Source organism: Serinus canaria, chromosome 3 (genome assembly GCF_022539315.1).
Source record: "Serinus canaria isolate serCan28SL12 chromosome 3, serCan2020, whole genome shotgun sequence".
NCBI lineage: Eukaryota > Metazoa > Chordata > Aves > Passeriformes > Fringillidae > Serinus > Serinus canaria.
This window is the reverse complement of record NC_066316.1, coordinates 81,143,181-81,159,841: the sequence shown is the minus strand read 5'-3', so window position 1 is coordinate 81,159,841 and position 16,661 is coordinate 81,143,181. Positions and strand designations below refer to the sequence as shown.

Genomic DNA, 16,661 nt, shown 5'->3' with positions numbered 1-16,661 from the left:
GTACTATATGAATACTAAGAGATTGAAGTAATAAGTCAAGCTAACCATCTGCTCAAAAAGTTGTAAAATATAGATCACTTAACAGTGTGAATGTTTTAAAATTAAAAATCATAATCCTTTACCGTGCATTTGCCAGCATCAGAAAAATCTAATACTGTACTATATAAAAGGTTTGAGGCTCCCAGCTTTTTAAGGAGGATTACAGTAAATTTATTGTAAAGAAGTACAACTTAATAATTTAATTTAGCACTCACAATGTATGACATTTAAAATGCAAGTGTGGAAGGACTAACACTGCTATTCTGTAAACCTGCATAATGAAATCAGCAAAACACGCTGATTCTCAATTCTTGATTAATGTGTAAAACTCCTCTACAAAGGAAAGCTCAAAGGTGTTCTACTATGTAGCAATACAAACCACTGGGAAGAAAAGTGGTTTGTAACACTTTTACCACTTGTAACTGTAAACACTCAGCAATTCCACATGAAATCAGAATCCCTAATACAGGCTGCTGCCATTACCACCCCCCATTTTCAGCTCTTTAAGATACTTGGGTGATGCAAGAAACTAAGATGTACATTCTCATTAGAACCACGGGCTTTACTTTCCATTGTCTAGGCCTTGTACCTTACAGTTACAATCATAAATCCCGGGCTTTACATTAATTGCTGGTTCATTTAAATTAGTATTATTAATAGACTCAAGCTATAGCCCATTCTTAAATAAGAATATCCAAGAATATCCACTAATTTAACTAAGCCAATTAAAAACACACACTTTGAAAAACTCCGAGCTACATACACTTTGAAAAACCCTGAGCTGCTTAATTAATCAGGAAAAAACCCATGTAGGACAAAGATGTTAAAGAATAAAATTAGTAACAGAAAAGCCCTTTAGATATGTATCTGTTCCTAATGGTATATACTTCACTAAAACTTTTAATGTCTAAAGCGGTCAAGTGTTTTACATTCTCCAGCAAATATCAGAAATCACAGGCACTAGAGAAATTGAAGATTTATTTATGGACTCAAAGTCCTAGATTTCCAAATACTAAACAGAGTTCTAATGGTTTTTAAGAACAGACAAAATAAAAAAGAACTAGATTCAATTTAACACTGACAAACAAAATCACTAAAAATGTCACAATTTTTGTTAAACTAATGAAGTATCTTGCTGTGTCTGCAAGGTGGAAACAGCAGCACTCATTCTGTACAAGCAAACCAAAGTTGTGGGCACCCTAAGTTCTTACAAACTTCAGCTCTGTAGATGTGTCAACTGACTGAAAATCAGTCAGTTTATTTAAAAAATCTTAAATATTTGTCTGTATTTGTAATTCTTAAATACTGAGTTTGTCTGTAGATAATAAAATGTTCAAAAGATAGCTACAAACTTCAGTTGACTACAAAGCCTGTAATTTTTACTTTGCATTCATATAAACCATCATTTTCAAACCCTATTATAAATTGTAGTCTAGATTTTAGAATTATGTTAACATAGCCAGTATTCAATCTCAAAATTAGAACTCCTAACTTACCAATGAATAGATCTGTAACTCCATGAAGATACTCAACCCCATTTTAGGAGAAAGGCTCTCAAAATAAAATGCCATGCCAATCTATGCCACTCAATGTATCACAAAACTTGTTTTGCAAACTTATGAAGTTTTTGTCTACATAAGCTCTATTCTTTTCTGCCCCAACAGAAGACAAAAGGTCTATTTAATGTGCAGAACTATCTTACTTTAAAATTCAGATCTTAAAAGGCTCTTGCCTTGGTAAGAGGTAGGAATAACAACAGACCTACTAAGCAACTCACTTTATGAAGTGTAGCAGAAGATCTGTGACAAATTTGGCAGATTTGACAATAGGACTTCCAGGTTCGTTAAACGTGCGAGTATTGTGTTCGATGTACCGGACTTCCCACATTAACGAAGAAAGGCGCCTGTATCAAAACAGTTGGCAGAAAAGAAAAGGAAAAAGAAATAAGGACAATTTCTAGCAATGTGTATGAGCAGGGCAAAAAATGTTACAGCCTTCTTCTCATTCACCGCTGTGTTCCCTTACATCAGAAAACGTGCACATCGGATATGCTGCCCTGAGTGACTAGCAGCAGGCAGCTTCCTCTGGCTTCTCATTCTTATGTTATATTCTGTGGTAATCTATACAAATGGCTTTAAGAACATACAGCTGACACCCCTTAGGAAAACTCAGCTCTGACACTTCAGCTTTTATTTTTCCTTTATGATATATATAACCCATCCTACATCGCCCTTGAACTCAGCTAGGATTAACAAAATAGTAATAAAAATGTTTTAGAGTATACCTTTTTCTGACAGACAACAATCAGATTTCCCCTGATTTAATAACCTAACTATAGAATAGCCACATTATAAAAAATTGTGCACAAAAGCAGAATAACTGAAAAAAATAGATCCAAATCTAAAAAAGATAAAATAAGAAGATAGTGATGACTGATGGCATAAAAGCTAGTTTTACAGTAAACCTCACGAGAAACCACCAAAAATCAAAAGTGATCTGAACAATCCACTAAATATATATATATATATATCACTGCAAAGCACAACAGTGTGGTTGGTTATTACCTAACCAGGCCTCAGCAATATTACAAACTAAAAAACCCATTTATTGAAGGTGTGTTGATTACCAAAAAAATAATTGCTTTCTCTTTTGACAAGAGAAACAAAATTTAGCAAAAATTTCTCTCTATCTGACAGCAAAGCAGTGCAATATGGAAGAGAAAGTTGGATTAAGTCATATGACACAATAAACATGGAATTCGATATTGCAACTGAATGATATAAACCAGAGGTGCTATTTTGAAAATGAAAAAGCAAATTTAGTTTAGAATTCAATCTTCATTTAGCATGTATAAAGCACTAAAAATGAACTTTGAAATTTGGCCCAAAACAAAATCCTATCCATATTTATTCAAAAGAAACTAAAGCGACACTGATGAGAAATAGGACAAAACCTCAAGGAAACTGACGTAATTTAAAGAACTATACTCCTATATAAATATTTACTAAAGAAAAGCTCCAAAAAAAAAAAAAAGAAAAAAGAAAAAGCCCAGAGCAACTGAAATCATAGTTTAAGAAAATATCAAAACAGTACCAAAAATTATAAACTTTTTTTGTTGCTGTACAACAACTCAGAAGTTCATCACTAATAATTCAAGAAGTCAGATTCTGTGTAGCTGCTGAAGTGATATAAGAATATTTTTTAAAGCACATCAGGACCAAAAAAACCCACTTGAGATATTTCTACGGTTTCTCTTTTTAAATTTTGAAAGTACTTAAAAAAACTTATTAAGTGGAAACTTTACCCTTTGGACTAAAAGTCACAGTCAACCCTGCAAATTGAATCTCACAAGGAACAAGTTATTTACACAATCAGGAATTTGAATGCCATGTCATTCTAAAATACATTTTGGAGATGTTCAATCCTTTGTTGCGTTTTAGAAAATGAAAACCTAAATCAAGGATAGAAGATGAAAGGAAGTAAAAGCACACACCCATACCCACCTCCTAGTTTGGTTTGACAAGACAAAGAGCTACCAAAAATACAGCTGCTGGTAGATCACAGCAGAACTGAGAATTGGGTCTAACCTGTAAAATCTGCTTTCCAGTCTTTGCTTAATGGTACTGAGGTCTGTGGGATATGCCACAACAGTGCAATACATGGGGTAAGCCTGAAGATCCACTGGTGCCACAAATGGAGAAGCAATATCTAGATGAAAAAAAAAAACAAAACAAATAAGCAAACCACAAAACCTCCAGTGTTATATAACACAATGTTCCATAGCAGTTTCAACATTCACCCCCTGCAACATAAGCTATTTCTTCATGCTTGAAATGCACAACAGTTTCCCAAAAACAACAGTAACTAGATATTCCAAACGATTTCGGATATTCTATTTAGAGTGCTTGCTGAGGCTGTGCTGTACATCCAGTTGCTGCAGTGACTGGGTACCCATTATGTTATGCATGAAGCACCAGACTCCCTAAAGCCATAGCAAGTGCACATTTGAAATATATGCATTTGAAAAGTATAAAAATTATACACAGATGAAGGCATGCAATTCAGTACCATTATTTACAGCACAGGCTCGTTTCATTTCACTTTATATTGCCACTCTCACATCTTTAAACAAAGCAATACATTAAATTCCTGCCATAAAAGTTACAGTGCTATTTCAGCCTCTGTAAGATATGGGTAAAATCCACGCTTAAAGTAAACAGAAACACTCTCTCCTGTCCCTACCTAAAAGCAAAGAAGCCTTCCAAAACCAATTCAATATAGTGCTAGAGGACTGCTCAGCAATAACCAAAACAACCTTGCTTTTTCCCTCCTGTATTTAGAATCGTCATAAGGGCTTAGACTCATCATTCTAACATCCTGTATCTTAAGGAAAAAATACTGCAATACAAAACCGTAAAGTCACCTTTAAAAGTATCAAAAGTCTTTAAAAACAGAAAATATGCTGCTACTAAAAAGACTGCTTTTCTTCTAAAAGCTGTTTACTTACTCTTTTGAATTGTCTAGCAACTGCTACTTTGTACCAATATGCACCACACCTGCTATAACTGAATCCCAAACTGAGTGGTCTACCAAACACTATAATGCAATGCAAAAAACGATTGCTCTTAGATGGCACAGCAAAAATAGCTCGAATTTCCTTTCTCCAGAGTTTTGGGTTTTTATAACAGAAATCTCTAATTTGTTCTACTATACTGTACAGATAACTCCTTTGTTTAAGAAGCAAAGGGAGGCTTCTAATGCAGTATGTCATCAAAAAAACCACATGGAATATACAGATAATCAGAATTATTTCAAGAGTTAAGAGGTTTTTGTCTTTTTTTGAAACATAAATCTTACTTTGCATTAAGCGTTTCAAAAATCAGTTAAATAAAGTATCAGTGACTTTTATATTTAATGCATGACCACTGTTAGCCCAAAACCTATGACTATTGAATGAACATCTTTTGATCCCCATAAAGACATGCAGAAGACTTATAATTCAGCCTGTATTTACTGAAAGATCTCCATCCAGACATCCATCTGTGATCAGGTGAATTCTGCAGCAATGTATTAAACATTTTAACAATTACTTTCTCAGAAGCTGCTTGTAAAGAATAACTGTTCCACAACTAAATAGCAAGTAGCATTCCTAAGGTAAATCAATTACTTTTCCCTCAACATTTTACATAATTAAGGAAATGTGGGGAAGAAATCAGGAATTAGAAAAGGCTAATACAGGGAAAATCCACACACAGATATTAATTATCTAAGTAAATATATGCCTTTTTCCTCCTCCCCCATCTGTCTGTAATGTAGTTAATATTCACTTAATCATAAAGGTTTTAATTTTAACCCCAACATGAGATTCTGGTAGCTAAAGTTAAAAAAATCAAGTAACTTGCTTTTAACATATAAAACCCAAACTCCTAGCATATGTCAAATTATCTACCAAAAAACAACAGTTACCTTGGGAAACAGGAAAAAATGTACGTTTCATAAGTACTCACTATAAAAAAAAACTTCTAAAATGTTCAATGAGAAAGTTTTGTTCCTGTTAATCAAGAGGTTAAATGTGTATTTTATCACATTCATTTTTGTCATTTCAGAAGTGCACATGATCATAGTCTGAAAAACATAAACCACAAACATTTCCCATATTATTCAGAATTTACCTAGAGTCATAAGCTGGTTTATCCCTGCAATAATTCTGTCGCACTCCTCATCTCGGGTCCTGGAACCCCACTCTCCATCCAAAGGTTTGTAGAGCAGTGTTCTACGTTCATCGTCAGTTAAAGGAACACTAGTTCCCAGTTCTTCTGGAAATACAGCTGGAATGTAATATGAAAATTAAACAAAACATAAATGTTTGCATCTTGTGTAATACATATACCTGTAAATCAAAGATACCATGAAATCATTTTTATACAAACATAGCTCTTGATTTGCTCAGACATTTTGATGTATCCTGTATCCTTTCTGTATATTATTCTGTGTTACATTTAAATCCTTACAATGCAGTTTGGTGTAGAGGTCCTCCCTGAAGATTTATCCTCCTCCAAATAGTAATTGTAAAATTTATTTTAGAACCAACTTAGACACTCATTTATCACAGTTAAAACATGTGTTTTGGGTTTGGAGTTATTCTGTGTTTAAAAGCCAATATTCTTGGTAATAAGTTATTTTGGTAAGGAGCAGAGGATGATTTCCAGGTACAGTTTAGGAGAACTTTGACATTGCTGTTAAAATGTTCTCCAGGTAGTGCTTCTACATTGCCACAGTTTTGAGGTCAAATGCTAAAACCACAATTCCTGAGTATGCAAATTAATAATCTTATCACCTTAGCATCCTTGAGGACCTACCAGTTTTTTCAATTTATACTGTAACAGCAGATTTTTAAAGTATGATGTTAAGTAGACCTCTTAACAATTTTTAAGAAGGTATAACAGAAGTTGATATTTGTGAATATAGCAAAAAAATCAGATTCAGGTTTAGTTATCTTAATCAGTACCTGTTCTTTATCTGAAAATTATTTTTTCCTTTCTTAAGACACGGAATTGGCCTCTTCTAAAAAGTAAACAGGGGCAGTCTATTTTAATTATTTATTTTAATCATGTTATCACTCTAACACCTGTATTTTACTTATGATAAAGAGGCACCCATTAAAAGAAGGATTGAACAACAAAAAAAAAAGATGCAAATGAGCACAATTACAATTAAAATAATTAAGAATTATTTATGCTTACTTTCGAGAGACAATATTATCAAATGTTTCATTGTTTCATGGAAAACACAAGGAAAAAATGCTGATTCTACTTTGCTTTTTAACAAGAGTTCTATAAAGTCTTAGAAAAACCCAACCAATCAACCAACCAACCAAAAAGCTGTGAACATGTGAACAGTGCCCATGCTATGCAGTCCACCCTGCAGCCTGTGTATCTCCTACTTGTGCTGGGCCAGAGGGGGAGGAAAATGCTGCTATTTCCAAACTCTCTCACAGGCACAGGTTGCATCTGCAATGCACTGAATGTCTGCAGAATGCTGACATATCTTAAAGCACCAGTTTCCTCAAGCTGACCTAGGGCATGGGTTTATCTTCTTAATTGTACAAAGAATTCAGTTTAACTGTACATTATCTATAGCAATTTTTGTATTATTTCTATTTTCAACATCACTCAGTTTATCTAGCATGGCTGTTTTTTCCCAGTTCTTTTATCTTGATTCTCTTCTGGTTTAGTAATTGATTTAAAGATATTCTTTAAATGCAACTGGTTTGTGGACCTTCTTTCCACTCCCCCCACAAAATAGGATTGTTTATGTAAAACCATATAACATATTTTTTCTTCTTAAAATACACTTGTAAAGCAAATAATATTAATAAGGTAACATACCATTACTCGGTATCAGCTCCATGTCCCAAGGGCTCATCTTCTCAGTATCACCATTGTCCCAGCTTAAAAATAACCACACTTATATTATCTACTATTATTGTTTCAATAATGTAATTATTTAATGTTTGTAACAAAACTTTAATTTATATACCACAGAATATTATAATAAACTGGTACAGCGAAATGCATGACTGAATTTAATGAAAGTAAGTTTCTCAGTCAGTACTTCAAATGAAGTAACTAATTAACATAAAAAAGATTGAAGATAAATTTGCTAACCAGACATTGTAGCACTGAAATAAGCTATCAGGATAATCAGGCTGAAGAGGTTCCTGGCTTTCAATTGTTCCAAACCACCAAGCATCATCTATCACTGACCTGAAACGATCACCTAGGTAAGAACAAAAAATAATTTCATCAATATAAGGCATGTTACCCTCCCAGAAAAGCAGGTTTAGGTATACCTGGCTTGGTCTTGAATACAGAAATGTTTCTGAACATTTACAGCCTCAGCAGGCAAGCAGAAGTCAATGCTCAGTTAAAAACTTACAAAACTACTAAATTCTTTCTGAAGATTGTTTTTAACCAAAATGAAAGTTAATATGGCATTTTAGAAAAATAACAATTTGCAAATCTACCTACATATTCCTTACTTATGAATTTATTTCTTCATTTCATATAAAAGGTAAGACATTTCAATGCTTTAAGACTCCTTTAAAACTCAAATCTACTTGCATGAAATACTACATGCTACCTTAAAATAATTGAGCACTGTGACACTTCTGTATGGGGAATATTTTACAAGCTGCTGAGCTCATCCTCCTTAGTTTCTGAAGTGCTTTTTCAGCAATGCAAATGGAACTCAAGAGGTTCATTCTTTTTACTATGCAGGCAATCTGACTGATAATAGAATAAAATTTATTAAAGCTTGCTCAAAAGGTTAGCAAAGTAATTTACTGTGACTTGCAATGGCTTCACTACCACAAAGCGTTCATGCAGCTGAGAAAAAAGGTCAGAAGCATTATTAAAAAAATTACACATGAGAATGCATGTATTACACACCATCATAAATGCTAACATTTTCTACAACACATGACACAAAACTAAGAAACAATTTTAGTGTAGTATTCTGATCAATACAAGAAAAAATGTAATTTAAGCCTGAGATTCCAGGAATTACACATTTTTATGTGGGATTTGAATATATACACACTCTTAGCTGCTGCAGTATTTGTTCCATTTCAATACATCCAACCTCTGCCCAAAAGCTTGCTGAAGTTGTCTGAAATAATAGGAAGTAAATCTATGGCCTGCATTCATTACTGCATTTTAAAAAGAAATTTGAATTTAATGGATCACTAGTAATTCAGGACAATTATAAAGCTTCTATTAATAATCCTAATTGTGCTGAATAGAACCAAGTAAACCAGAAATATCTGAAATGCAAGATCAAAAATGTAAATAAGGTCTGATGCTTTATTTTGAAAGAAAAATTTATTTTCTGAAGAGCTATAAAATTACAGCTTTCCAATATAGCCTTCCCTAGTGATCAATTTTACAAAGAAACCTCCAGAGGTACAACTAGGAGTGATTTCACTGAGCTGAACACTAAGCAGATCAAAACCACCTAAAGAGGCATATACTGGCAGCTGCTTCTAAGTTCTCAAGAGCCACAGCATTCCTACAGACAGAATGCTAAAGCAGAAAACAACATGAGTGAAAGAGCCATCTCCGAATCTCTATTTTCCCCATATTCTATGTGCTACCTTGTCACCGACATGTTTTATGAAAAATACTTTCCTTAGGATTTTTCCCCTCCTGAGAAACTGAGAGGCCTCAGGAACAAACTGTAAACAATTCTTATCTGCTGCTGTGGAATGCAACAGGGGGAATCTGTGATTGCTCTCATCTGGCTGTTTCCAATTAAGGGCCAATCACAGTTCACCTGGCCGGACTGTCTCGGTCAGAGACGAGCCTTTGTTATTCATTCCTTTTCTATTCTTAGCTTAGCCTTCTAGTGAAATCCTTTCCTCTATTCTTTTAGTATAGTTTTAATATATTATCTATCATAAAATAATAAATCAAGCTTCTGATACATGGAGTCAACTTTCTCATCTCTTCCCTCATCCTGGGACCCTTGTGGACAATACCACACTACCCCGTCTATGCAGAGGGCAGTCCAAAATCTCTCAGAAGAAGGTGGCTCTAGTGCAGTTTTCCAGAACTGGGTATCCCTGCATAATGCTCACTTGAAGATAACAAAAAATGTATGTGCAACTCACAGTACCTGCTATGTAAGAGACAGGTATGCACACCTGCATGCTTGCTGAAGTTGCAGGAATACTACTGGAATAGCTTTTAGCCCAAGGATTAAACTTGAAGTTTAACTATAGTAAGATAAAGGTATGCAGTAAATAGAATCTGAATGCAAATAAGAACCTGTAATTTCAAATTTTATGTACAATTATATAAATTTAGTATCAAAAGATATAATAGATACACAGCTATTCTTCCCTAAAACAAAACCAAGACAACAACAAAAATTCACATTATTTGCATTGGAAGCTTGATAAAAGGTCCTAGTACTTTCAATCCTTTCTGTGTAGCTTGGATTTATTCCAGACTGCAAATTTCTTGAAATACACCATCAGCTCAGGAAGCCAGGCGAGGCTGTTCACAAACAAACTATGGCAATCATTCTGCTGCTGCTGCAATGATTTTGTGCAAAAACATGGCATGGCAGAGGAGGACAAGAGCAGAGATCCATAACCATTAGGAAAGAGCAAAGCTCCGCAACCTATTAGATCTTCATCAACCTTGTCACTTATGAGATCTTTAAACTGAAATGATATTTGAGAAGAAATCAAGGTTTAGATTTCTTATTGGATCAGAAGTCTAGGGTCTTTACCAAATTCCCTGTAGAACTGAAGATGAGCTGTCTTTTCAGACAACATAGTGTAAAGTATGAGATGATATAGAACTTATTCCTATGGCATCATGTAATTTATACATTATAAAGTACCCAACCTAAGGATACTGCTGAGGCATACAACCTAAGGACATCAAAGGACAGGAGATTAATTAATTCATTCCATGGCTGAAAGGTGATTTTTGTCATCATATGGAGCAGATAACTTGGAAATAGATCTGACTGGAGGACCTACCAGTCATGGGCATTGTTCCAATATTCAGTACTCTGAAATAACTGGGCACAGGCAAAGTAAAAAGAATCCAAGTCATTCCCTCATCACTTGGCAGTGAATTATAATTATATATGCTTCAGTGAAGTCAAACCACAGGGTTTAGAAAATAATTCAAAAAGTATAAGATGGAAAGAGCATTCTCTTTGTACAATCTAGACATCAATTTGCAATTTTTGAAAAAGTACTCCCATGTTTTCAGCAGAAATTTCAGAAATTGGTAAAAAATAATCCTATAGCAGTGCAGTTGTAGGAGGGCCTTCAATTAAAAAAAAAAAAAAAAGATACAAACAATATATAGGCTACAAGAAGTTTTCAGCTAGCAACAAACACCACATTCCTAAAACCTATCCCTAACTATTCTCTCTTCAAATTTACAACTGAAATTTTCTTTGCACTTTTTAAAAAAAAGTTGCAATACTTAGCTTGCTTGCTGTCACTTTGGTCAAGGACTAAGCAGAACTCTCCAGCTAACTATGGGCAGAGCTTACTCTCTGACTTCAGTTAAATATTAGGATTTCTTTACCATAACCTACTTTTAAAAAAGCTATCATGAAAATAGGTAGACACTTAGAAAAACAAACAAACAAAACTACAGCAAACAACTTTCACCACAACTTACCTATATTCCATCGCCTATGCTTTGCATCATCAAACTGTTGCCTCAAAACTAGGAAATCTATGACATCTGGCATATCATGGTACCTAATTACAACAGAACACACAATTATTAAGTGATAAAACAGCAAAAGCATAACATAAAGCACATAAAAAAATTAACACTTGAAAAGCATTAGGCCAATATTAATATAATCATTTAACTTTCAACCTCAAGAGCCCCCTGGCCATCCCCACCCAAGAAAACCCCCAATTTGCATGCAATATTGTTTTCCTTACTTCATGGTGAAAGCTCCTCCAGTCAGTTTACCCGTATCAGGGTCAAGAAAAGCTAGTTTAAGACAGCAGAGAGTAGGCAATCCCACTTCATACTTAATCCCAACTATTTTCATCAGCTCTTGCTCCTAGAATAAACAAAATACTATGTACCACCACTGAATTTAATTGAAATAGCTTTCTGAAACAAGAAAACACGGGTATATTGAATGTACTATATTTCTGCCAGAACACACCAAAATCAAGGATCTGAAATTTAGTATTCCACAATGAGCTATTATTTCACAATGCAACATGCTTTTAAAATATTTTTCTGTGAAGTATAACCATCTTATCTGCTCAAGCTGATACAAAAAGTAGTACAGTTTAAGGTCTGATTTCATTTGACTATAAGTTAAATTTTTCCCCTTACCTTATAACATTAAGAGCACTAGATTTACACGTATCAGGGACTTACTTCCAGTTAGTTTCTATTTATCTTTTTTTTTTTCTAATATTAAAATACAAACAAAAAGGAAAAAGAAGTCATACCCGTAATTCCATTTTATGCCATGGTTGTTTCTTGGGATTAATATTATAAATTTTGTTCTTCTTGGCCATTACAACGTATGCTTCATGACCTTGTCGGAAATAGTAAACCTGAAAGTGAAACATGACAGTTATCCTACAAAGACTCTGTGGAGCTGAAATGCTAAAAAGTCACTGCCATACAATGTGTGTACTTCCTATTTAATTAACTTTCCAACTTTCCAGTCTGTTTTCCTGCTAAAGTCAGGGGTTCACAAAAATTAAGTGCAGGAAAATTAAAAAAGCTATTATAGAAACACTTACCAAAAAAAGCAGAAAATAATTAGAACATTATTTTCTGTATGGACAAAATACCCTAAATTACACATGAGTGAGGCCAACAAAATCACTAACAAAACCATCCATTTATCATTGTACCATAGAGCAATTAAATGACAGCAACAAGAATTCCACTAATCCACCTGGTTATACATCGCTGCAGGACAGCCCTAAGTATCAAGTGTCACTAAATTCACTATCTAGCTTATCTTTTTTGAACAAGAAATACATTCTAGATGGAAAAGTCTGTTATTTTTCTCGTAAGATTTTGGTGTTTGCTTCCATACCACTGAAAAAATAGCCTAACAAATGCCTGAACAAACTAAAATAGACATTTTCAGTGCTTATTAATTTTTTTTAATCCTTCTAGTATAAATTTCCATGGTTCAGATATCGAGAGTCCAATCCAGTTCTGCTTTGATCTTGTTGTATATCATACCACATGGTTGAATGCTTTTATTATAAGCCATCACTGTAATGAGTTAGTAAGCTGTAACCCACAAACATGCATTCAAGGAATGTATTTGAAATGTGAAACAGAGGTTCCACAAACTAGTTAGAACAAAGATCTGATAACTGGCTGTATTCTTGGTACAATTTATGCCAGATAAAAGATCCTCTTAAAGTGTCCTAACATGGGATTCCCACCTAACTGCACAAAGGAAAGATAGCTTTAATGTAAAGGTCCAATACAACAAAAAATAGCAGAGCAGAAATCATTCTAAGTGTTAAAATACACAAATAAACACAGTAATATTTGTATTCCTACCTACATTCCAAAACTCTTATATCACAAAACATTATAAAGAAGTCTTTGCCAGGTTTCTACATTAACAGGTACTCAATTCTTAATGTCATGTGGCAAATTTTATCTTTTTTAAATGAAGAACTCAGCACCACATTTTTTTTAAAAATCCCTGTTTTCAGAGTATTCAATATGCATAATATCCTCATAGGGACAAAACACACAGCAGCTACAAAAGGCATGAAAGCAGTGAGAATCTCTTAGGCACTGTCAGAATCTATCTGTCAGGAAAAAGAACAGAGGCTACTGAGACACATCTGAAGGCAAATTTACATTACACTCTCGACATTGTGATGATTGTTTCTCATACATTCCAGTGAATCAAAACAAAAAAAAGGTGCACAGGCTACAAACAATCTCTGCTACACTTAGTGTTTCTGCTAAACCACTACATAAATTCAACCCACTGTTTACAGAAGTGAAATATTTTTTATTTTGCGAATGACTCTAAGCATTGCATCTTCTGGCAGAAGAACAAACTGGAAAGATAACTTTGAAAAAAAACAGAATTCATGTCTTTTCCCAGGAAATAATATTTTTATTCTTGATGAATTCCTGCTTGTGCATGTTTGTTGTAGTACCCAGACAAAACTGGTTTTTACTGTGTTAAGGGCAGAACACTCCAACAAACATGCCTGGTATTTGGGTATTCAGACAGCAAAATTGCAACCCCATCTCTCTGGTGTGTTTCCACCATTCCTCAAATCACAGGGCAGAGATCTATAAACAGCACTATTCAGAAAGGGAAATGGGATGGTATGTGCTATTCTTATACCCCAAATGTAACTAAATATAGCACTACTGGTTTTTTCTTACTTGTTTGTACGGCTTGAGAACAAATTTTAAATATATCTCCCCCAAATCTTCTAAAACATATCTACCATCCAACAAAATGTTGAAAAGCCACACAATATCTCTTCTCACAACATTTCTCTAATTAAACCAACTCTTTATTTCTGTGACTCTCAAAATTAACTTTCTAGATGAATAATTTCTTTTCACATATTAAGTAAATCCAGTGAAGGCAAGTATCAGAGATGGAATTTCAGACAGAGCAGCTGGATTACAAACATACTCTCTATTGGTGCAATTATTCTTACTCTCTAGGCACAGGGCACAAAACTTTCTGCTTTCCCACATAAAGCATCTGCAGCAAAAGGATGTACCCTACTTAGATATTCCTAGTACACACTGTACATGGTATTCAGCAGGTGCCAAATCAAACACAACTGTTTATCTTACTAAACCAATATGATGTTAAAGTCTCCCGAGCAGTATGGTACTGATAAATCCTTGGCTGCTTCACTGTATCCAGATGGTATCAGGCACCAAATATATTTATTTGGACTTGATCTTTTGAACAGCAGAGTCTACAAAACACGCTTCCTGGAGGGTATCAATCCATAAGCATTCTCTCTAGCTGCAACTCTCAACTTGAAATGCTCCTTCCCTCCCTCACTAGACTTTGCTGATGTAATTTTTGCATAGCTGTGCTGTGAACTGGATCAGTGAAGTGATCCAGTAAAAACAAAACTGCTTGCACATGCAACCTCTGCTCCTGATTGCATTTCTGAGGTGGTGCCCACACAAAAAGCTTTAGCTTGGGAACAAAGTTAATCAACTTTGCCACCATGTCAGGTATTGCTCCAACAGCCTTCTGACAGTGTGAGCTATACAACAACTCTGTTTAGTAACTCAGAAAACATGACAACACACACTGCCCATTACAGCAGAAGCCAGCTATTTCCTCTTATTTTAACCTGAGGGGGTTTTAAGAAACATGCAAAGACTCTGGCTTTCAAGATTGCATTCTACCTAATACTACTTATTCATAGTATTCACTGTAATGTTCACCTGGTAAATATTCCAAAACAGAAACTGGTGGGTATCCTTTTGCTACTGTATTTTGAGACATCTGGGTCATGTTTACAAAGTATTTACAGTCTGGTTTGTATAAAATACATATATACAAAACTTTTCTTGTGGTTTTTCCATTGTAAGAGATGAGCACAAGCTTTTTATATCAGGAACACAAGTGATAAAGACAATATCAGAGTTTTTCTTCAAAATAAATGAATTTTTTAAAAAATGACATCAAAACAATCATACCAAGCGAAAAACCCCACAACCTTCCCCAGGAGGCTTAATTCCTGTGGTTTTTTTTCAAGTCCAAACTGAAGTATGTTTTCCAGACCTAATTTCATACCTGATTTGTTGCCTGTACTTCAGGACACTAAATGCTCTACAATTAAGGAATACTTTCACGACATAAAGCACCTGACACAGCTTGTCTACAGGTGTCATAAGGAAATCAACACACTGAATACCATACAAGAAGGAACACTACTGCAACAGCATGGAATTATAACAAAAAGTTAAAGCACTATGCAGAATATTTTCTAAGTACAAAGAAGTGAAAGCAAACTTTAGCCAGATCAAAGAGTGTTTTTAAGAAAATCCAAAATATTTTGATTATAAGTCTCTGGGGAAAAAATGCACAGATGAAAATACAAAAGGCAAAAACAAACTGAAAGAAGCAAGGACAGAGAGGGAAAAACTACAATACCTCATCTCCCATCTGTGGGACAAATGGGCACCGCCGAGGAACAGTGTCTGTAATCCATGCTGAAGGCAGCCATTCTTCCAGTGTCAAACCATTTTCTGCCAGAACTCCTACAGCCAGCCTCTGAAGAAAACACAGAGGATTAGTACAAAATTATTGTTACTGTGAGGATTAATCCTAACTGCCTTTTGAGATTTTTTGGAGGCTGTGTGGGGATGAACTCTAACAAAAACTGAATTTAACAGCAGTCCAGTAATTATGTCTCATGCTCAAAATAATAAAATGGAAGCATGTCATTCTCTTGAACCAAATTCACATGGTTGTGTTGGCCAAAAAAGCACTAAAATTATACAGCTGCCTTCAATTAATGAACCTTGCACAAAATAAGGAGAAAGAGATTTATGAGATCAGTCATGTGAAAATTACCTGGATTGGGTACATCCAGGCATTACCTACTGGCATATTTACTGCATTTTCAGAATGCATTTCCACATACATACTTGTAAGCAATAACATTCAGGGCAGTTGCTCATCCTAGGTGCACACTGCTTGTCTGTATCCAATAAGTCAGATAAAGCAGGGGTTTGTACAACCATTCAAGCAAGACTGCTTTAAAATTCCTAACAGGATCTTGTGTGTGTGTACAGAAAGCATGCCTGGATGTCTGTACAGAAATCCACTTCATACAGCTACTGCTGGAGGATTGCATCTCCGGACTTCAAGTAGGATATGCCATGTGAAATTCCATTACACCAATTCAAATGTGGTTTCGCATGACAAGAAGCACTGTGATGATTGCACCACTGAGTATCACAGGAAAAAGCATACATGCAGTAAAAAACAAAAGCCCACCAAAAAAAAAAAAAATCAAAATAGAACTTCTCTATTGTAATAAGTCAATAACATAGAAATACTTTGTGAATTCC

General features: G+C 34.7%; 1 protein-coding gene across 3 annotated transcripts in view; it reads right to left on the bottom strand.

Annotated features, from left to right (window-relative positions):
* PHIP (pleckstrin homology domain interacting protein) overlaps nucleotides 1-16,661 on the bottom strand; it is a 108,197-nt gene that overhangs the window by 14,114 nt on the left and 77,422 nt on the right. For all 3 annotated transcript variants that reach the window (XM_030235558.2, XM_050971934.1, XM_050971933.1), the window contains exons 24-32: nucleotides 15,739-15,858; nucleotides 12,053-12,160; nucleotides 11,525-11,649; nucleotides 11,250-11,332; nucleotides 7,707-7,818; nucleotides 7,428-7,489; nucleotides 5,712-5,867; nucleotides 3,627-3,747; nucleotides 1,817-1,942 (exon numbers count right to left, since the gene is read on the bottom strand). In XM_030235558.2, coding sequence (XP_030091418.2) covers nucleotides 1,817-1,942; nucleotides 3,627-3,747; nucleotides 5,712-5,867; nucleotides 7,428-7,489; nucleotides 7,707-7,818; nucleotides 11,250-11,332; nucleotides 11,525-11,649; nucleotides 12,053-12,160; nucleotides 15,739-15,858 — 1,013 coding nt within the window. The remainder of the gene's footprint in view (nucleotides 1-1,816; nucleotides 1,943-3,626; nucleotides 3,748-5,711; nucleotides 5,868-7,427; nucleotides 7,490-7,706; nucleotides 7,819-11,249; nucleotides 11,333-11,524; nucleotides 11,650-12,052; nucleotides 12,161-15,738; nucleotides 15,859-16,661) is intronic.